Here is a 22,889-nt window from a genome sequence, read left to right as displayed (position 1 = left end):
CAGGGAACAACATTCTAAAATTTGTTTCACAGAATCTGAAATGACATTTTACTTCAACCTTATTGTTTAGATTTCATTACATCTTATTTATAATATAAATAAAAATTAAAATAGTTTAGCTATTATGTATGTCATGCCATGTGTATTATTATTACATGGCATGGCGTGATATAGTCAAAATATTTCAAATAATATATCATATCATATCATAAAAGTAAAAACCAATAAATAATGTACATCATCAAAGGGGAAATGATGTCAAAATTAAATGTGTTGACTTTAATGAAACAATATTTTGACATTATCAAAAATGATTTGTTCTGATAATTTTTCATCAAAAATATGTTCCTGCAGAATGATTCATATTTTTTTTTCAAATCAGTATTTTCAGATGGAAAAATTTCTTCGGAAAAATTTTGACTGGTTCTACTCAGCACTGGTCCCTGGATCTGGCCTCCAGCTCAGCCTTTCCATAGTCTCTTTTTGTCTTGGACTCCTTCAACCCACCTTGTATCTAATCTGCCAACTCCTAGTTAATCACTGAGGGGGATCCACATAGTGACAATACATGATACAGTACAATAATGAGGGTTCTTCAACATGTTTTCCTTTGAGACTCTCATGACCCACACTTCTTCCCTGCTACTCTGGAGTCTAAATCTCTCTGAATTCTGGCCTAGAAAAGGAATTCTGTGGCAGATGGGGCTGCAATACCATATATGCAGTTCCAGTGGACAGTGCGAACTAAAACATTCATTACCTATGCACATGAGGAGCATGTGTACCATAAATGGGATCCAAACAGACAAACATATTGAAGAAATACAGTTAAAGGAAGTAAAAGATCTTTCCCAGCTATGGATTTGAAATGTGTAATCATTGTGATGTTTTAAACAAATCAAATAATAATAAATGAAAATATCTCAATTATATTTTTTCTAACAGTATTTACATAGAGTAGGTATGCTACATCACAAATTGTCTACAAGTAATTTTAAAAACTATATTCTTTCTTAAATTAGTTTATGAAGGTGTTCAAATACTGAAATGCATCAGTAATTCATACCCGACAATCTTGGACAACCCAAGTTATTGCAATCTTACAATCACCATTCCTCTGAGACAGTGGTTCTCACTCTTTCTTCATTTGCAGATCGCTAAAAAATTTCACATGGAGGTGTAGAGCCCTTTGGTAATCTTAGACATAATCTGCAGCCCACAGGTTGAAAACCCCTGTTCTGTGGTAATGACAAACTTTCACAGAGCCCTTAGACATAGTCTGCAGAAACCCACGGTCTGCGGACCCCAGGTTGAGAATCTTCGCTCTAAGAGACATTCTGTATCAACATATGAGCTCATATATTAGGAGTGGACATTGTTATTCTAGATTTTGGAGCGAGAAGCATAATGTTCCTCTATATAGTTTAATGCTAGAATCTCAAACAATAATGATATCTCTGAAATGCAGATATGGAAATTATTATATTGTATATATCTATACACAATTACTTGTTGTTAACGTGCTTTTAACATACTGTGGGTAATATTTTTATTAGTATATTTTCACTTTATAATGTTGTGCCAGATATTGCAACCATATGCAGTATCTCTGGGGCCTATTGGTTTAACTTTATGAATGTTTTATGTGTACAGTTGTAGACTCTGCATTGTATTCTGCTCCATGGGGAGAGTTACTGCAGCTACTCCAGAAACTGAAAACAGGGGGGGGGTTAATTACTGCAGTCCCTGCCATAGGTGCTGTAACTAGGGGTGCTGGGAGTGTGGCTTGAAGTGGTTTCCATTACATACAGGGTTTACAGTTTGGTTCAATGGCTCTCAGCCCCCTCCCCGCCCCCTTATAAAAATTGTTCCTACACCAGTCCCTACGGTGGTTTGAATATACTGGTTCACGCTGGGTCCCAGAGTCCCAAGGAGACAAAGAAAGGGCTTTTGATATAAAAGACTGAGTTTAATCTGGCTCAGGGGCCTTCAATTTGATGGAACAATCAGACGTGACTTTTTGTCCAAAGAGGGGACAATCTCTGGGGAAGGGTTGGAGGAACTTGAACGAGCCAGGGTCTCCATAGGATTGTTGGGTGTGTGTGCTTAACTGCATTTAAACCCTTTCATTTGGTTTATATGTTTTATTTTGTGGGCTTTTATCTTACACTAACTTTACTTTTCTTTGAAAGAACTGTATGGGACTTGTAACTGCTGCTGTATATTCTTCATAGCCCCTAGAGAGAAAACAAAGGGTAGGTGCTGGACTCTAGTTATATCTGCTGGAATAATCACAGAGAATTGCAGTGGAGCTTTAGCCTAAAAGCTTGGTGTGACAGCTACTGCAACCACATGCAGCATCTTTGGGGCTATACTGTATTTTATGTTTAAAACATGAAAACCTCAGATAGCCATTACACTGAAATGGGCCAGACAGTATGAACTGTAGAATATCCATAGCCCTTTGTATTAATGCAGGTGGTGTGTCTTTGTGTATTTTTGGTTCAGTGGGGTGGGTTATCTGTGGAATCTGGAATCACTCGGGGGTGATTACTGCAAATTCCCCAGCACTGGTTATGCTTTAAAAAAAAAAACATAACAAAACAAATAACAACAACAAAAAACCCTTTGAAGCTTCACCCTGCGGTGAGGGCCATTGACTGTTGATTGCCTGTTACAGAAGGACAAAAGCTCAAACTGTATAAAGAAATGGCTGAACTGTCCCAAGAGGGTCCTGGTTCTTGCTCTGAAACTTACATGAACTGGCAACCAGGAAGGCAGAGTTGAAGGGTTTGAAAGACTGATACCTACTTGGAGATAGCTGGTGAGGTTTTAGCAAGAGTGTGGAACTTTTATTGTTTTTTTCTTTACATATGTCTTCTCTGAAACAATTTCGCCGTAAGATATATTTTGCTTTGTACAGGCTGGCTGATAACTGGTATATACTGTTGTAGCCCTTGGAAAAAGGTTAACCACAGGCCAGACTTGCTAGAGAAATCACAGTGAGATGTTGAGGGACTGCAAACCTAATCCCCTCTTCTGGAGGGGGAAAGACACAGGTATCCGCTTGAGGTGACAGCTAGGAAGCTTGAAACCCTGAGTGGGTGCCCTCCAGAAAGATCGGAGTGAGGGGTGGTCTGTCAAAGCTGCAGTTAACCCTGAACTGTGACACCTCAGAAGGAAAAGGGATGCAGGTCCCAGTGAGAGGTGACAGCTAGAGGTCTGAGACCTAAAGGGGCATTCCTTGAGCAGACCACAGGGGAGGTCAGAAGTGCAGTTACCGGGAACTGTGACAATTGTGATTTTAATATTTTATTAAGTATATTGTATAATGCATGTATAGAAATACAGTATGATTAGTGAGAAGGCTGCCTTTACTGCAATGTGTCAGTTTTCCTCGGTTATCGCTCGATGTAATATGCCTACATTGAAAACAGAATTATACAATTAAACTATATGCATATGAAAGTAAATGAAGACTGAATCCATTGGCTCCAACAGGTAATTTTAATGGTGCTCTAGAGCTATTCTGTGGTCAAATACTCCTGGGACGTTGGTGGTGTTACCTGATCGTACAAAGCCCACTAAAGAACACTTCATCCCCAGCCATTTCTATGTGCTCCCTTACACTTACTTTATGCTTCTTCCAGTTGGAATATCTTGTCAAGCTCCTCCACTTCTGGCTGCACAAAGTTGCTGTTATTTGTAGCTGGTCAGTCCCTGCTTACTACACCTGCTTTCTCCTGACTCTGGCTCTTCCTATTGCTCCATACCCCCCAACCCCTTAACGGCTTCTCCCTTCTCCTCTGACTGCTCCACTACTCTAATTCCCCAATGGACTTTCGTGTGCCATTCCTGAATTATTAAAGAAAAATCTGAAACAAAATTGTTAATTCTAATTCAGATCTCTAGGGATATTGATTTATGGAATCTGCATTTAAATAAATCTACCTTCTCCCTTTTGCTTATTCGGATTTGTTATCATGACTTTTGTAATGTGTGGTTCAAAAAAGGATCTTCATATGCTCCATGTTTGTCCCACATCGGTTATTTTCTGGTACTTTTCAAGATATACCTTTTCCCCTTATGTATTAATATCCACAGTTTCATTGTAGCTCATACTGTAAATTCTTCAGTTCCTAAGGCGAGTACTGGGTGTCCAGCTGTTAATGAAAGGATAATTAGTGCATAACATGGCCAAAAAATCCTCTGCCTTACTAGTTTTTAATAATAATAATTAATTAAGTGGGTTTGAATTTGTTTATTAGAGATAAAGAAAGAGGCATAAAATATTGTTCAATACATACACCTGAACCTTGATTGGATGCATTTTAATTTAGGTCAAAATTATTAAACAAAGAAGGAGGGAGAGGTGACAATATATCACGATGAGAGTTTCTTTTTATTGTAGATAACTATTTTTATCTCAAGTGTGGTATTTATCCTAGTCTGTGTATTCTTTTTTTCCAGTTGAAAAACACTTCAAGAGCACTTTGTCGTGAGCTGTCCCTGTAACTTTCTTCATACTGCAGTACAGTCTGTTCTATACTTTCCTGTACCAAAAATGATAAATTTTCATAATGTAACATCATCTCTGAATTTCGTAAAAATCATCTACAATCTGTAATCAGATAATGGTTTATGCTGGCCAGCACAATGTCCTGATGTCTTTACATTTATTTGATCACCTAGTCTTTTCCCACTCCATTACAGAATATAGTCCACAGATAAAGATCTGTATTAATCCTAAAATCCTGCATGTGACTTTGTTTAGGTGATCTGATGAGCTCACACAGAACCCCACTGGAAAAAACAGGGCTCTATGGGGGTGAAGCAGACAGCCTGCAGGAATCAGGTTTTGAATAATAAACAGATAAGAGAGAGGCAAGATGTTATGTGGTATCCTGATCCTAAGCGTCAGTTAACGGGGAACTTTATTTTTTAATGAAAGCTCATATGTTGCAAAAACTACAGATAGACTCTAGTGATAGATAAAACATGCTCAGTTATACTAAGTATATATGCATGAATTATAACAGATTTTTTTTATAAACAAATGAAACCCAAATATTTAAGTAATAGAAATGAGAGGTTTCAAGGCCAGAAAGAACCATTATAATCATCTTTATTATTGTGCCTAATACAGGACAACATTACCCAGCAATCTCTATATACAGACTGTTACTTCAGTTTGAATTGTAACATAACCTTTAGAAAGATATCAAGTCTTAATTTAAAGATCTCAGGTGAAGGAGAATTTACCACATCCCCCAATAAGCTGCTCCAATGGTTAATTACCTCACTGTTGAACATTTGTGCCTTATTTCTGGTCTGAATGTATCTAGCTTCTGCTTCCAACCATTGGATTTTATTATCCTTTTTTCTGCTAGATTACAGAGCCTTCTACTATTAGACATATTTTCCCAATGTAGGTGCTTTTAGAACATGAGCTGTGGAGGACTTTTGCCACATCCCTAGAGACTCAGCACATTAAATAAATAAATAACCTCTAAGCTTCTTTAGTTAAAACAAAAAACAACCCAAAACACCACCTGTTAAGGGGTGGGGAGGTGAACGTAACAGTCTCTATCAGGGCCGGCTCCAGGCACCAGCTTCTCAAGCAGGTGCTTGGGGCGGCCGTTCCGGACAGGGGCGGCAGTTCCAGGTATTCGGCGGCAATTCGGTGGAGGGTCCGTCACTCCGCCTGGGAGTGAAGGACCTCCCGCAGAATTGCCGCCGCAGATTGCGATCGCGGCTTTTTTTTTTTTTTTTTTTTTTTTTTTGGTTTTGGCTGCTTGGGGCGGCCAAAACCCTGGAGCCGGCCCTGGTCTCTATATAGATATATAGCAAATGGGAAAATAAGAGAGCTGATAAAAATGAGTACAAATCAGCAGTTAGGAAATGCAATTGATAAGGGAAGCTTAAGTTGTCAATTAAAAATCTGTTGCCAATAAGGTTAAAGACAATAAGAAAGAATTTTTAAATATATCTGAAACTAATAAGCCCTTGCAATGGTATAGATCTGATACTAGATAAGGATGGTAAAACTGTTAATCATGATGTAGAAAAGGCAGAAATGTTCAATAAATATTTGTTCTATATTTGGGAAAAAGCAGGATGATGCATTAATATCTTACAGTGATGATCTCTGTTCTAGCAATAACTAGGGAGGGCATTAAAACAGCAGCTACTAAAGATAAATATTTTAAATCAGCAGTACTGAATAATTTGTACAAAAATATTAAAAGAATTGACCAACAAGGTCTCTGACCAACTAATGTTGATTTTTAACCATTCTTGGATCACTGAGGAAGTTACAGTGAACTGGGGGGGACGACCTAATTTTGCCCTAATATTTTAAAAGGGTAAACAGGTCACAGGTGACCTGGGTAACTATTGGCTGGTAAGCCTGACATCTATCCTGGGATCATCAGAAAGACTGATTATGGGGTACAATCAATAAAGAATTAAAGGATGGAGTCATAATAAATGGCAATCAACATGGTTTTATGGAAAATAGGTCTTATCAAACAAAATGGATATAATCTTTGGATGAGATTACAAGTTTGATAAAAGTAACTGTGCTGACATAATACTTAGACTTCTGTAAGGTATTTAACTTAGTTCTGTATGGCATTCCGATATAAAAAAAAAAAAAGCACTATACAAAATCAAGATAACACATATCAAGTGAATAAAAAGTTGTTAATTGATAGATCACAAAAAAGCAAACAGCAACTGGAAAAAAATATAAAATCATTGCTGGTAAAATTTGCAGATGAAACAAAATTTTTTGAAGTGGTAAATAACGATGGAGAGAGGTTAGTTTTACGGGCCTGGGGGGTGGAGGGGTGCCTCAGGCCGGAGGGGGGGGGGGAGCTGCCTCAGGGGTCCCCGCCCCAGCTCACCTCTGCTACGCCTCCTCCCCGAGCACGCCGCCCCCGCTGGCAATGACAATAATTGCATGGAGTGGTCGCTGCGCTGGGAGAAGGAGTCTGAACCACACGTGCCGGCAGCCCAGCCCAGGAACGCTGTAAAAAAAAAGGGGGGGGGAACCGCTTTTTGGCGCCCCCAAATCTTGGTGCCCTAGGCAACCGCCTAGTTTGCCTTAATGGTAGCACTGGCCCTGCCTCTAGGTATGGCATTAATGATACCATTACTGGAGTATTTTGTCTAATTCTGGTGTACACACTTGAACAAAGATGTGGAAAAATTGGAAAAAGTTTGGCCCAGGATCCAAAAAAATATTCAAGATCTGAAATACATTCTCTTCCTTCTGGAGTCTGTGCTTTCTCCTATCCCACCTCAGAGAGTCTGATGATTATTGTAAACTTTTAGCATACTGGTGCTATTATTTACTTAGATTAAAGAAATTATATCTTCGCAAGTTTCTTTAGGGATCTTCTCTTAAATTCAATATTTATTTATTTTTATTTTGAAGTGCGCTTTTCCCAGTTCAGTGTTCTCTCTAAAGCTTTTTCCTAAATATATGCATGTGAAAAAAGGTGCTTTAAAGTTGTGCTGTATTGTTAAATGACCATGTGGAACAGTTGAATTTTTGATGACAGAAAACCTATAACTGTTAAAAAGGCTGATTATGCTTTTTAGGTGCAGAACTTGTTAACTATTAACATGTGTCCACTATAGAGGGGGAAATGGTAATTTAGCGGATTTCATGTTGGAGTATCAACCACTCAATAAAAGTTTTAGTTTCAGTTCAATTTCTAGTTTTATCAGTCTACAGCTAAGTTCATTTACAAAGTTTGCTTGGCCTTTACCTTTGCTCAGCAGAAGTACAGAAGCAAATTAGCAGACTAAATGAACTTCCATCCTTATATAAGGTGATATATCCAGGTCCAAACTAATTGATCCATCAAAATGCTTGCAGTTGGCCGTCAAGAGAGAGGGACTCCATTTTCAGACACATGATTAGCTTGAGCCTTGAGGATAAACACTGTTGGAGATGAGTGGAGAAACAAGAAAAGGGTGGGGGAAACAGGGACGATTGGGGAAGAGAGGGTACTTTGGAAATGGAGAGCCAAAGAGAGATAACAATGAGTGTGTTGAGGAGGAAGATAGAAAAGGAAGATTCAAGAATGGAGGTTGGAGGGAGACAGGAGAAGACAGAATGTACGTGAAGGGATTGAAGAACATAAGGGACAAGAGGAGGTGTTAGTTAACAGAGGAAACATGATAGAGGAAATAGGAAGAAGAAAAAATCTAATGGAGAGTAGAAGAGGGAGAAAAAAAGAAATGGTGTGAGAGAAGTAAAGGAGAGAAAAGGAAATAGGAAATATGGGAAAGGAAGAACAAGCAAAAACATGATTTATGGTTATTAAAACATATATTTTAAAAAGTATTCATAGTTTGTTTTGTTGTAAATGACCAATGAGGAATACAAATTGATAGAAAATTATTGTAAGTTTCTGTAAATATGGCCTGTTGGCTTCAACCAAGTTGTCAATATGGCTGTCAGTTTTGTAAAGATTGTGCAATTGGGGATTAAATAAAATAAATCAATAGGCATTTCCCAGAAGTTTGGTTTGGAGCTACCCTTCTTCTGCTGTGACACTACGGTTAGGTCGATTGAGGCACTTGAGCTAACCACTCTTCCACTGAAATAGGAGGGACTGCTGGGGGTGCATTTTCAGGAAGGAATCTTTGTCTCTAGTACGCATTTCATTCCTGCACCCATCATCTGATAGTGCTTAATTCCTTTGACTTTTAGGGAACTCTGGAAGATCTATCTCATGTCCAAAGCTTTTTCTAGGTATTATATGAATGACTGAGGAATTGAAAATATTACACCTCAGAGGCAGGGAGGGTTTTGTTATTAAACAATCATTCTATAAGATTTTATTCTTGTTGTTACATACTTTCATATATACATCATTCTATAAGTGACTAGAGCAGAGCACGGATGCATTTTTTCTGAAATAAAATTATATTTTTTTCCATTTTATCCCTATAGCAGTATTAAAAGTTAAAAATCCATAATTGTTCACTCAGAGAAAATAATGTGATTTGCAGTTAGTTCTTCAGTCTAGAATTTAATCTAGTAGAGTTTTTGAGCGATAAGGAAAATAAAATTCTCTTAATTAATATTTACTGCATTGTTTATATTCTCCACTGGTGCCTGTGTTGTCAAATAAGCAGTGGCCCATGTCTTTCTATTATTTTTTAGGAAAGTCATCTGGAATGAGATGAAAAAGAGAAACTAGATCTGTGGGAATAGTATTTCCATTTGTTCAAAGTCTTTGACAATATACTATATAGTGAACCACAATCCATATTTTAAATAACTCTAAGTTTTGAACAGTGGAATGTAATTTGGTAATATTCTGTTGCATTTATATGACCTCTTTCATCTGGGAATCTCAAAACACTTTACAAACATTCATTAACTTGGCCTGCGTCTCACTGAATATAAATGAGAAGGAGCTCCTGACAGGATGATCTCAGGGAGCAGTCTTTAATTTTGAAACTGACTCCTCACCTTGATTAGCCAGAATTCAGATTTTCTAGCCTTCCAGGCATGCTGCAGAATCTATTTTGTCCCCTTTTTGATAAGGCAGTTGATGAGGATGTGAGCTGAGGTGGATATTTTTATGCTGTGTTTTTTTATTTTATGCAATAGACACGCAAAGCACCATATGGACAGTTGTAATTGCATTTTAAAACTTTTGTAGTAATAAATAATGATAAGTGAAACCTCACAACACCCTTGTAAATTATTGTAGATAAGTAGTATTATTTCTGTTTTATAATATTGGTAAACTGAGGTACAGAGTGATAAGTGATTTGTCCAAAGACACAAAGTGAGTCAGTGCAGAGCCTGTGTTAATCCCCTACTCAAAGCACCAGACAACACTCCCTCTCACATTTCTTTATTCAAATAATATCTTCTAACTTCTAACTGAGGTCTCCCAATTAGCCTTACTTTCCTTAATGTCGACTAATATTCTTTGCCTTGGTCTCCTTTCCCTCAGTTATTATTAAAATACAGGTTGGTTGAGTAAATAAATAAATCTACATCTGATTGCCACCTAAATGCTTTTCTTATGTATTTCTGTACTTCAGGTAATTGTCAAGTCTGGACCAGGCACTTTTCTTAGCCTGGCTGTATATAATGACTATATCTTTTGGTCAGACTGGGTGAGACGAGCTATTCTTCGCTCCAATAAATATACAGGAGGAGATACAAAAGTTCTTCGATCTGATATACCACATCAGCCAATGGGCATCATTGCTGTTGCCAATGATACTAACAGTTGTAAGTTACAAAACAAAATATAATAGGTCCTTAATTATATATATTTGCTTTCAGAAATTTAGATTAGCTTTCATCAAATTATATGTTATGGCATTTCATAACCTCTTCTTTTCATTATGTGGAATATTAACTAAAAGATAGAGAACACTCCTTTTCCAAAGAAATTAAATTTTCTTGGAATACTGTGTATATTTTTCTGGCTTGAGCATTCAGAAATGGAAAAGTATTTAGTAGATTCTTTGTAAATATTTGTCGTTTTTGGGTGTTTCATTTAATCATTTTACACCTGTGCTAAAAGTAGCTCCATATTATTTAATACAGTAATCTCTCTGGCATCATGGCATTCCTACCTAACTGGTATATATAAAGACTTTAATTAGAAATCTGTCAATGTATCAGTGACCCATAACACATTTACCAGGAGACTGAACTGCATTGAAGTCTGATCTTTCAAATAATATTAAGCATTGAAGCAGATACCACAAAGTTAATAGAAGATGGCCTGTTTTTATTAACTTGATAATACAAAAGTTCTTTATTTTTCAGGTGAACTGTCTCCCTGTGCACAAATGAATGGAGGCTGTCATGACTTATGCCTTCTGACTCCTGATGGTCGAGTGAACTGTTCATGTAGGGGGGATCGAATGCTGATAGATGACAACAGATGTGTGAGTAAGTAATATTAGTCGACGTACTGATCCCCCATGGTGTGATCCCATCAGATCTCACAAACAAAATTGGTTTGGGCCAACCCGTTACATGGATTTGAGACCTCTACAGCTTATATTTATTGTAGGAAGTAATGTTGGTGCTTCAGTGAGTGTCTTTCTTCTCTCTCAGTCTTAAGCAATGCCCCAGAATGATTTTAGAAGGAACTGTGTTAATGGAGATGACATCTTTTGAATGTACAACTAAAGTTTTGACATTGCTATCCAATAAAGATCCCATGCAACTTTTTGTAAGAGTAAGAATGTTAACCTTAGTGTCCTGACCAAATTCCAACTTAACAACGTTAACTGGGACGACTTTAAGTGAGGAGTTACTGTCATACATGTTAATGTTTTTACAGGGTTTCTTTCTATAAGTTTATAATATATCACTAAGCTATTGTTGTATGTAAAGTAAATAAGGTTTTAAAAATGTTTAAGAAGCTTCATTTAATATTAAATTAAACTGCAGAGCCCCCCAGACCAGTGGCTAGTGAGTGCCACTGAAAATCAGCTTGTATGTCGCCTTTGGCATGCATGCCATAGGCTGCCTACCCCTGCGCTGTGATCTGAAATGATGCAGCATGTGCACCCTTTGCATTAATCTGGTTCTGATGTTTGATTTTGAGGGTGGATAGTATAATTGTCTTGCTCTTACCCCACCCACACACCTAATGTTCTTGGTCTTGTGCAGGCTGGGAGAGGGGACATCTTGCATCCCTGCTTAGGGGACTAGTCACTAGAGTGACCAGATGTCCCTATTTTATAGGGACAGTCCCGATATTTGGGGCTTTTTCTTCTATAGGCGCCTATTACCTCCCCACCCCCTGTCCCAAGTTTTTCACACTTGCTGTCTGGTCACCCTACTAGTCACATTCAGAATGTGGAGCATTGACATGCCTCTGCCCCCTCTTCCACCCAACCCCATCAGCAAGCAAAGCTGGCCTGATTTGGAGTGGAGTACATGCCACTCCTTATGTCTGAATTAGCCAGAAATCCTCCAACTGGCCCCACTGTAATTTGATTCCTTTGTAATGGTTACCTGGTTAGCATCTCCTCTCAAGTCTCTCTGAGTGCACCTCCCTCCCCGCCGCCCCCAAGTATTAGGATCTGAGCCTTTGACCACACAGAAGTATTGCTGAATCTTAACAATAGGAGTGCAGTACAGCATTAAAGAAAAAAAGATTTTAAAACTATAAAATAGTCCATGTTCACATCTATCTTTCCTAAGGCTTATCATCGCCCTGAAGCGTAGGAAGGCCCAACTGCTTCAGGTCTCCCCACAGGACCTGTATCTGCATCAGCCTGTTTCTCATAAACAGCCCCTGACAACTGCCCTCTCTTTAGAGAACTACTTTAACTGTTAGTGTACTTTTGATCTTTAGACTTCCAGCCTTGGGAAAACAACTGGCCAGAGCCCGGAATTAGCTTTACATCTAATAGCTCAGGTGTTGTCCCTTAACCACTTGATCTGTTTAACAGGAGATGTTTTATCTGGATCAACTGTGTTGTCATTTTGTTAACAACCTATTATTAAAATAAGGCAAAATATGCACACAGTAAACATTATAGCCCAATATAGCCAAACAGTAGCTATCTCAATAACCATCTTATTTACTCCGCATCCTTTCCCCTCACACCCAGCACAGGCATGTGATACACTGTGGTTTAAACCTGGTCCTTTATATTTTATTATTAAAAGGTCCTTAAAATAACATAAAAGTCCTTTTTGCTTGTATTTAAATATGTAGTAGGATGGAAATTAAAACTTTTCTTTCATAACAGAGTAGATACAGTTGATCTAAAGTCAAGCTGCAGTGGTAAAGTAATGCACCATTAATTTGCATTAGATTTGAAGGCCTTTCTGCAAAATCACTTCTAACTGGCTATATAATTGAGATATAATGAGTTGTACGGATGATTTTTAGTGGTAACAAAGATGTTAATTAAACCTGTAACACTGTTACAGAGCAGCAGATTTTAGACTAGCTGTGAAATCAATGCCAGTAGTGATCAATTGAGATTGTATTTGCAGTGTTTCCAGAAAATGTTAATTAAGACTTCAGTAACTAAGTAAAGAAGCATATGTCCTGTGTAGCCCTAAAAGTACTGGTAATGACCTACAGTTCAGAACTGAGAGAGAGAGAGAATGGGTCATACAGCTGGTTTGCAATAAGTTCCACAATATAATTAAGTCTGTAGCATGGCATGGCATTTATATGCCCCAAAAGCATTACAATCCTTAATTGTCACAGCTTCAATATATGCCTTGTGCCTCCTCATGCAAGGTCCTCAAGTTATGTGAAAAATAAGCAATCTGAACTTTAGGTTTATAAAAACACTGTAGTATCATTATATGAGTCGCTATGTTTCCATCTAGAATACTGTGTGAACTGATGGTCACCCCATATCATAAAATGTATTGCAGAGTTAGAGGGGGTTCAGAGAAGGGTGATGAGAAAGATTACTGGAAAATCTCTTGGGATTTTCCCAAACTGAAAATATTGGGATTGTTTACCTTAGAAAGAAGACAGATACGAGGGGACATGATACAAGTATATAAAGAAGGGAGATCAGGAGCTTCTATTCCTTCTCTCTCTCACACATATACACACACACACACCACAAGAACAAAGGGACAGTCATTTACATTGAAATGTATCTAATTGAAAACTGATAAAAGGAAATACTTTTTCACTTAGTGCGTAATTAGACTGTAGAACTTATTCCACAAGATACTGATGTCAAGAATTTAGTAAGAGTCAAAGAAAAAATGGGTGTTTATATGGATAACAATAATATATAGAGTTGTTATAGATAATGCAAAAAAGAAAAAAAAATTGAATGGATAAAATCCTAATGCTTCAGAGTTTAACCCAGTGGTGGACAAACTTTTTGGCCTGAGGGCCACATCTGGGTATGGAAATTGTATGTTGGGCCATGAATGCTCACAAAATTGGGGGTTGGGGTGCAGGAGGGGGTAAGGGCTCCAGCAGGGGGTGCGGGCTCTGGGATGGGGCCAGAAATGAGGAGTTCAGGGTGTGGAAGAGGGCTCCAGGCTGAGGGTGGAGCAGAGGGGTATGGAGTATGGGAGGGGGCTCTGGGCTGAGGTAGGAGGTTGGGGTGTGAGAAGGGGTATGGTCTCTGGGCTGGGGGTGCGGGTTCCATAGTGGTGCCAGAAATAAGGGGTTCAGGGTGTGAGAGGGGGTTCCGGGCTGGGGCAGGAGGTTGGGGCATGGGAGGAGATCACGGGTGCAGGCTCTGGGCGGCGCTTACCTCAAGCAGCTCTTGGAAGCAGTGGCATGGCCCCCCTCCAGCTCCTACGCGGAGGGGCAGCCAGAGGGCTCCACACGCTACTCCTATCCGCAGGCACCACCCCTGCAGTTCCCATTGGCCACGGTTCCCAGCAAATGGGAGCTGCGGAGCCGGCACTTGGGCAGCTCCCTGGCTGCCCCTATGCATAGGAGCCGGAGGGGGGACATGCCGCTGCTTCCAGGAGCTGCGCTGAGTGGGGCAAGCCCCCAACCATGCTCCCTGGCTGGAGTGCCAGAATGGGGCAAGCCCCCGACCCTGCTGCCTGGCTGGAGCTCGAGGGCCTGATTAAAAGGTTTAATGGGCCAGATGTGGCCCGTAGTTTGCCACTAATCACTAGCTATTAGCAATTAGCAATTAGGATGAGATTTTAAATTGGGGAGATTATACAGCATCTGCTTATTGTGTGTTTCCTGCACCTTCCGCTGAAGCATCTGGTGTTGAACACTGTCAGAATAAGGAGATTAGATTAGAATCACAGAACTGGAAGGGACCTCAAGAGCTCATCTAATCCAGTCCTCTGCACTCATGGCAGGACTAAATATCTAGACCATTCCTGACAGGTGTTTGTCTAACCTGCTCTTAACAATCTCCAATCATGGAGATTCACAACCTCCCTAGGCAATTTATTCCAATGCTTAACCACCCTGACAGTTAAGAAGTTTTTCCTAATGTCCAACCTAAATCTCCCTTGCTGCAAATTAAGCCCATTGCTTCTTGTCCTATCCTCAGACGTTAAGAAAAACACCTTTTCTTCCTCCTCCTTGTAACAACCTTTTACATATTTGAAAACTGTTATCATGTCCCCTCTCAGTCTTCTCTTTTCCAGAGTAAACAAACCCAACTTTTTAAATCTTCCCTCATAGGTCATGTTTTCTAGATCTTTAATAAGTTTTTGTTGCTCTTCTCTGGACTTTCCCTCAAATTGTCCACATCTTCCTGAAATGTGGCACCCAGAACTGGACACAATACTCCAGTTGAGGCCTAATCAGAGCAGAGTAGAGCCCAAGAATTACTTCTCGTGTCTTGCTTACAATACTCCTGCTAATACATCCCAGAATGATGTTTGCTTTTTTGACAACAGAGTTACACTGTTGACTCATACTTAGCTTGTGGTCCACTATGACCCCTAGATCCCTTTCCACTGTACTTCTTCCTAGGCAGTCATTTCCCATTTTGTATGTGTGCAACTGATTGTTCCTTCCTAAATGGAGAACTTTGCATTTGTCCTTATTGAATGTCATCCTATTTACTTCAGACCATTTCTCCAGTTTGCCCAGATCATTTTGAATTTTAATCCCCCAAAAGAACTTGCAACCCCTCCCCGCTTGGTATCATCTGCAACTTTATAAATAAATAAATGGAGATATCCTATCTCCTAGAACTGGAAAGGACCTTGAAAGGTCATTGAGTCCAGCCCCCTGCCTTCACTAGCAGGACCAAATACTGATTTTGCCCCAGATACCTAAGTGGCCCCCTCAAGGATTGAACTCACAACCCTGGGTTTAGCAGGCTAGTGCTCAAACCACTACTTTGTATGTCATTATCTAAATCAGAGGTGGGCAAACTACAGCCTGGGGGCCACATCAGGCCCATGGGACCCTCCTGCCTGGCCCTTGAGCTCCTGGCCAGGGAGGCTAGCCCCAGGCCCCTCCCCTGCTGTCTACCCTCCCCCACAGCCACGCCGCTGCGTGGACAGGACTCTGGGCATCGCGCTCCTGCCAAGCAGAGCGGTAGCGTGTCTAGCTCTGGCCGGGTGGTGCGGCTGCCAGACATGCTGCTCTGAGTGGCATGGTAAGGGGACCGGGGAGGTTGGATAAGGGGCAGGGGATTCTGGGGGGCAGTCAGGGGACAGGGAGCAGGAGGGAGTTGGATGGGGCAGAGATTCTGGGGCGGGGGTGGTTAGGGGCTGGGGAACAGGGGGATTGGATAAGCATGGGAGTCCCGGGGGGCCTGTAAGGGGGCAGGAGTATGGATAGGGATTAGGAGACAGGGATCGGGGGGCTTGGATAGGCGTGGGAGTCCCAGGGGGCCTGTCAGGGTGCGGGGGTGTGGATGGGGTCGAGGCAATCAGGGAACAGGGAGCAGCAGGGGTTGGATAGGGGGTGGGATCCCGGGGGGGCGGTTAGGGGCAGGGGGTCCTGGGAGGGGGTAGTCAGGGGACAAGGAGCAGGGGGGGTTGGATGGGTTGGAGGTTCTGAGGGGGGCAGTGAGGGGGCAGAAAGTAGGAGGGGCGGAGAGGGGGTGGGAGCCAGGCTGTTTGGGGAGGCACAGCCTTCCCTACCCAGTCATTCATACAGTTTTGCAACCCCAATGTGTCCCTCGGGCCAAAAAGTTTGCCCATCCCTGATCTAAATCATTGATGAAGATATTGAACAGAACCGGATGGACCCTGAGTCTGATTCAGCATGATAATTCCCAAGATTCTAAATTATAATAATAATTTGTTTCTAAACAATAAGAAATGGGGGAAGAAAGGTATAGGAAATGTTTTAAGATACACATAACTAATCTTTGGAGGACTCATGAGTTTCTCAACTTGGATGTCCGGTATACCTGTAAGGGTTTTTTATTGTTGTTTCTGACTGAAATTGCCATCCTGAATAGTCCAGATTTTATCCTGATTCAGAATCCATGTTTTCAGTGCATCTCTTCTTCCTTCATAATTATCTTCACATTGGAGCTAAATAGAAATATTAAATCAGACTGGTTCAGCTTCTATAGAGATCTGTTCCTTCTAGAATGAACAATGGGACTGATACTGAAAACAACCAGAACTGTGGCAATAGGAAAACCACTTCACCCCACTCCTTCCCCTCCTCAAAATATGTTTTTTGTACTTTACCTCCCAGGATTAATAAAATCATTCAGCAACAATTCAGTCATTTAGACCAACACCTATAAAATAAGTGTGCTATAATGACATTCTAAAGCAATTCAATTATTTTTTAAAATACTGTAATACTATCCTAACTGCTGTTGCTAATTAATCTAATGATAAATAAATATATGTGGGAGAAAGCAGAAGTCAAGAGGTTACACATACATACACATTTTCCTTTGAAATGATAACTACATTATTGCCTCTGGTAAGCAGATTAAAACACGTGCACACTTCACATTTCTGTAGTTGATTTGTGGCAGATATAGATGTACTCTGTATGGTATAAACAACTGATTTTCTGCAATGATTTTGCAGGCCATCACCTCACTTCAACTGCAGAAGTAGTACATGGACTGCCTGACCACTGCAGACTATGTTTGTTTACAGACTAAACATTTGCGTAGTGCCATAAATTATTGTTGGGGGTGTTAGTTGCAGCATCTGGTGGATAGTGATAAAGGTGTTTTTCTCTAGTTTTTGGCTGTGCTCAACTGAAGAGATCTTGAGTTATTAATAATACTCAGTAGGCACAAAGCATTTTAACACTTCCATTAAGAAATTAATGTGCATCATGTGATATTTCATGACAGGCTGGTGCGGGAAAGGAGAGAGGACAACTGAGCCAAAACAAGAAGTTATAAAAATAATTAGAAACCTCAGCAAAATCAGTGCCTCTAATTTGCCTAGATGCATATCCATACGTTTGGGAAACTATCACAGTCTTCTGTTAGTTTTTCCTCATCTGGAACTAATTAAAATTATTTGTTTTTATTTAGTTAGCACCAGCACTGTCCTCATTACTGTACCATACCCTAAAAGAAAGACAACCTCTGTCTGTGATGGGGCCACTCACCTCATGTGAGTGCTACTGCCAGCTGGGTGTGTCTGCACCTGCACTCTTTCAGCTTTGCTCTGCTTGCTGTGACCCCCGTTGATAGTTAAAATTCTTGAGCAGGTTTTCAGTGATTTGGACCTCAAACTGAGTCACATACAGTCTGTAGGTGTACAAACAAAACAGACCCCTTCCGGGGCACAAGTCCAACGGGGCCTCTCATGGTGCCCTCTCTAATGTCCTGATCCATTAGCCTCAGCCCCTCATGGGCTATCTTCCAAATTGTCTCTCAGTCCCTCCTGGGCGAGCTTCCAATGGTATTGCTTTATTACGGAGCAGTGCCGCAGGGTCACTCCCTGGTGATTCTTCACTTTGCAGTGTTCCTTCCTGACCCCAGCTCTCCAGTTCAGTTTAATCCTCTTCAGGAGATAACACGGTTCAATTAAATGCTGACCCTCTTTGGGGTCTTCTGCCCCCTTCTCTGGGCTTACATAAGAATGGCCATACTCGGTCAGACCAAAGGTCCATCCAGCCCAGTATCCTGTCTGCCGACAGTGGCCAATGCCAGGTGCCCCAGAGGTAACAGGTAATGATCAAGTGATCTCTCTCCTGCCACCTTCTGACAGGGAGAGGCTAGGGACACCATTCCTTACCCATCCTGGCTAATAGCCATTAATGGACTTAACCTCCATGAATTTATCTAGTTCTCTTTTAAACCCTGTTATAGTCCTAACCTTCAGAACCTCCTCAGGCAAGGGGTTCCACAGGTTGACTGTGCGCTGCATGAAGAAAAACTTCCTTTTATTTGTTTTAAACCTGATGCCCATTGATTTCATTTGGTGACCCCTAGTTCTTATATTATGGGAACAAGTAAATAACTTTTCCTTATTCACTTTCTCCACACCACTCATGATTTTATATACCTCTATCATATCCCCCCCTTAGTCTCCTCTTTTCCAAGCTGAAAAGTCCTAGCCTCTTTAATCTTTCCTCATAGGGGACCTGTTCCAAACCCCCAATCATTTTAGTTGCCCACCCAGTACTCCGGTCCCAACCCTGGGACCCTATAAGTAGCAGCCACGGGCTGTGTCCCTTTAGGTATTTGCTACTGTGTTTCCATGGGCCACTTCCCTTCTTAGCCCTAGCACTTTCAGCTGCACCCTTATCTCAGGGCTGAAGTCTTGCTTGAGTCCCAGTCATCAGCCAGGAGCACCTTCCTTCCTCCACTGGCTCCAGCAAACAACTGCTCTGTCCAGGTAGTGAAACTCCTGCACCTAGCCAGGAGCACTGTTCGTGCTCCCCAGGGTCCAGCCAGTGACTAATCTGCTCTGTCCAGCAGCTCCTTTTATATGAGCCCACTGGGCTCTGATTGACTGCTCCCTGCAGCCTCTCTCTGATTGGCTGTTTCCCCACAGCCTCTCTAGGCAGCCTGGAGGACCCACCTCTACTGCTCTTTCCTAGAGCTGGGTGTGGTAGGACTGACAGTTTTCCAGCAGGGGGCCTCAAAGGGCCAGATACACCTCATTACAATGTCCAATGAGCTTACAATCTAAAAGATAGACACAACAGGTATGTCTACATTTAATTTTGTAGGTTAGGTTTTAAAATATGTTAATTAATACAGTGGTGAATATAAGGGCTGGCATGACACAAACATTCATTGTTAGATGTGTTTTTAAACTGAAGCGTGTAACCTAGGGTTAAAAATGGCTAACAACAAAGTTTCTGTCCTGGGACAAGTGTTTGTGTAGTGTCTACACTAGAATTAATAATTGTGTTAGCACTGGTTTAACTATTACTAAAAAATTCCAGTGTAGACATAACTAAAGAAGGCATGATGCACTGGAAAATCCATAGATCGAGTTATGTAATTAATGCATGTTTTGTCCGATGTTCCTTTTCCTCCTCCATTCCCTCTCAGGACAGTGAGTTGGATCTATCTACTGAATGAATATGTTTTTTGGCCCCTCTTGGAGCAGCCAGCCCACCAAAGTTCCAGTCTTACCAAGCAGGTGCTTGGGGCGGCCACTTCGGAGAGGGGTGGCACGTCCAGCTGTTCCGCGGCAATTTGGCAGACGGTCCCTCACTCCTGCTCGGAGCGAAGGACCTCCCGCAGAATTGCCACTGCAGATTGCGATCGCAGTTTTTTTTGTTTGTTTGGCTGCTTGGGGTGGCCAAAACCCTGGAACCGGCCCTGGTTGTTGCTTCCATTCTTGGCAATGAGGCCCTTCATATTGTTGGTCATTAGCCTCAGTAAGTTCCCCTTATTCAGGTCAGGCATATGATTTAATTCTGTTATAACTCTGGTACCAGGACTTTGACGAGGTTGGGTTTGCCTTCCTTTACTCAGCTCCTCTGCAAAGCATACCTCAGTGGCAAATATCTGCAGTCTACAACCCCCTCAACCCACAAAAGAGAAAAAGGGAGGTGGGTAATAGCATTCAGGAATTTGGGGCAGAGTGTTCTTTGGAAATGGGTCCCTTTTATCCAACTTTCACTCTTAGTCCCCTTCTTTTAGGCCTCTACTACCACACGGGGTCAGGACTTCTATTTGGATGTATAATATGGCTTTTCTTTTGTCTTCTTACTTCTCACTAACCTCAATTTAGCAAACCAGAAACTGTATGATTTTGTGACATTATTGGCTTTCTGGGCTATGCCATAGAATTTGAGTGCCTTGCCTCTTTATTCCATTCGCAATTTCATCAAATGCACAGAAACTGCAGATCAGTTGAGCAGGTGTAGGATGGTTAGGTAGCAAGTCCAGTCTGAAAGATCAGTGATTCTAGTTGTACACCTTTCTATTCAGAGTCTTCAAAAAACATAGACAACGTAATTTGCTTTTGAACTGTATGTTGCTTAATTTCATTGTGCTATGCAAACTATTAAAAATGCTTTTAACACTTGTATTTTGTGTGTGTAGCTAAAAACTCCACATGCAACATTTATTCTGAGTTTGAATGTGGAAATGGTGAATGCATTGACTATCAACTAACCTGTGATGGCGTTGCTCATTGTAAGGACAAATCGGATGAAAAACTATTTTATTGCGGTAAGTGTTCTCAAACATTGTTGCTTCAGCTTCTTAATTTGGCTTCATAATTATTCATATTAAATGCAATGTCTTTCAAATTGTTTTTATATTGATTGGCTTATATTTAGTACAATGACTCCCAAGGTATGTTATGTCATCCATTTCTGGTCTTAAAACAAAAAGAAATCCACCTTACCTAAATCTGAAAATCTTCCCTACTTATTCTCACCCTTACACTGGCGATGTAGATTTATCTTTCACTTTTAAATACAATTCTATTAAAATTGTCAGTGATTGAAAATAGGAAAACACTAGTATGGAAGTATTATAAAGTACAAAGATGATAAAAATCTCCCCACTACAGTTCCTTCTAACAGTTGATAACTCCGTTATCTTTTGTCAAGCAGATCTATATCCTGGATGGGTAAAGGGGTTATCATTCCTTCTCCATCCACATCCATATGGTGGGAAACTATTGTTATTCTTCCACCACATAATCTGTTCCTTCCTGTCTGTCCCAACAGCCAAATTGCTCATCCACACCATTGTAATATCCAGCTTTATCTACCACCGTCTGTTCCTCTTACATATCTGATACTCACTTTGCCAACTCCAGTCTGTCCAGAATGTTGTTAGCAAAACACTCTTTTGCACCCATGTCACCCTCCTTGCTGAGCTACTGCATCATCCCATTATTTTGTACATTAAGTTAAAACTCCTTGACATTCAAAGCTGTACATCATGAAGCCCCTGCCTACATATTGGTCTCATGATGTGTCACTCCTCATCCTCTTCACTCCATCAGTAATGCCATCCTTAATATCCCTTTAGTCTCCTCTTACAAACTTCTTCATGCCTTCATCTATACTGTCCCTTAAATTTGTTAAACCCTCCCCAAACCTTTGTATCAAGTCACTTAGAATCACAGAATATCAGGGTTGAAAGAGGTCATCTAGTCCAACCCCTGCTCAAAGCAGGACCAATCCCCAACTAAATCATCCCAGCCAGGGCGTTGTCAAGCCTGACCGTAAAAACTTCTAAGGAAGGAGATTCCACCACCTCCCTAGGTAACCCAGTCCACTGCTTCACCACCCTCCTAGTGAAAAAGTTTTTCCTAATATCCAACCTAAACCTCCCCAACTACAACTTGAGACCATTACTCCTTGTTCTGTCATCTGCTACCACTGAGAACAGTCTAGATCCATCCTCTTTGGAATCCCCTTTCAGGTAGTTGAAAGTAGCTATCAAATCCCCCCTCATTCTTTTCTTCTGCAGACTAAACAATCCCAGTTCCCTTAGCCTCTCCTCATAAATCATATGCTCCAGCCTCCTAATAATTTTTGTTGCCCTCCGCTGGACTCTTTCCAATTTTTCCACATCCTTCTTGTAGTGTGGGGCCCCAAACCGGACACAATACTCCAGATGAGGTCTCACCAATGCCGAATAGAAGGGAATGATCAGATCCGTTGATCTGCTGACAGTGCTCCTACTTATACAGCCCAAAATGCTGTTAGCTTTCTTGGCAACAAGGGCACACTATTGACTCATATCCAGCTTCTCGTCTATAATTTGGTGATTAGGGCACTCACCTGGGAGGTGGGAGACCCAAGCTCACATCCCTGCTCCAATGACTTAAATTATTTAGCCTTGGTGGAAAAACTTTAATAGGAGATTAAGGGAAATCCTACCCTGAATATCCCATAGCTCAGTGGCTATGGCATTCATGGAGACCCAAGTTTAAATCCCTTCTCCAAATCAGGCAGAAGTGGGAATTGGACCTGGGTCTCCTCCACATCAGATAAGTGCCCTAACCACTGAATTAAAAGTTCTAAGGTCACCATCATGAC

The 22,889-nt window shown here is 40.9% G+C and overlaps 1 protein-coding gene across 1 annotated transcript in view; it reads left to right on the top strand.

Annotated features, from left to right (window-relative positions):
* LRP1B (LDL receptor related protein 1B) overlaps window positions 1-22,889 on the top strand; it is a 1,261,104-nt gene that overhangs the window by 959,253 nt on the left and 278,962 nt on the right. The window contains exons 45-47 of the mRNA XM_065561615.1: window positions 10,081-10,273; window positions 10,820-10,945; window positions 20,932-21,060. Of these exons, the coding sequence (XP_065417687.1) occupies window positions 10,081-10,273; window positions 10,820-10,945; window positions 20,932-21,060 (448 nt within the window). The remainder of the gene's footprint in view (window positions 1-10,080; window positions 10,274-10,819; window positions 10,946-20,931; window positions 21,061-22,889) is intronic.

This window comes from Chrysemys picta, chromosome 11 (assembly GCF_011386835.1).
Source record: "Chrysemys picta bellii isolate R12L10 chromosome 11, ASM1138683v2, whole genome shotgun sequence".
Classification (NCBI taxonomy): Eukaryota; Metazoa; Chordata; order Testudines; family Emydidae; genus Chrysemys; species Chrysemys picta.
Note: the sequence above shows the minus strand (reverse complement) of the source record. Positions and strands in the feature narration are given on the sequence as shown.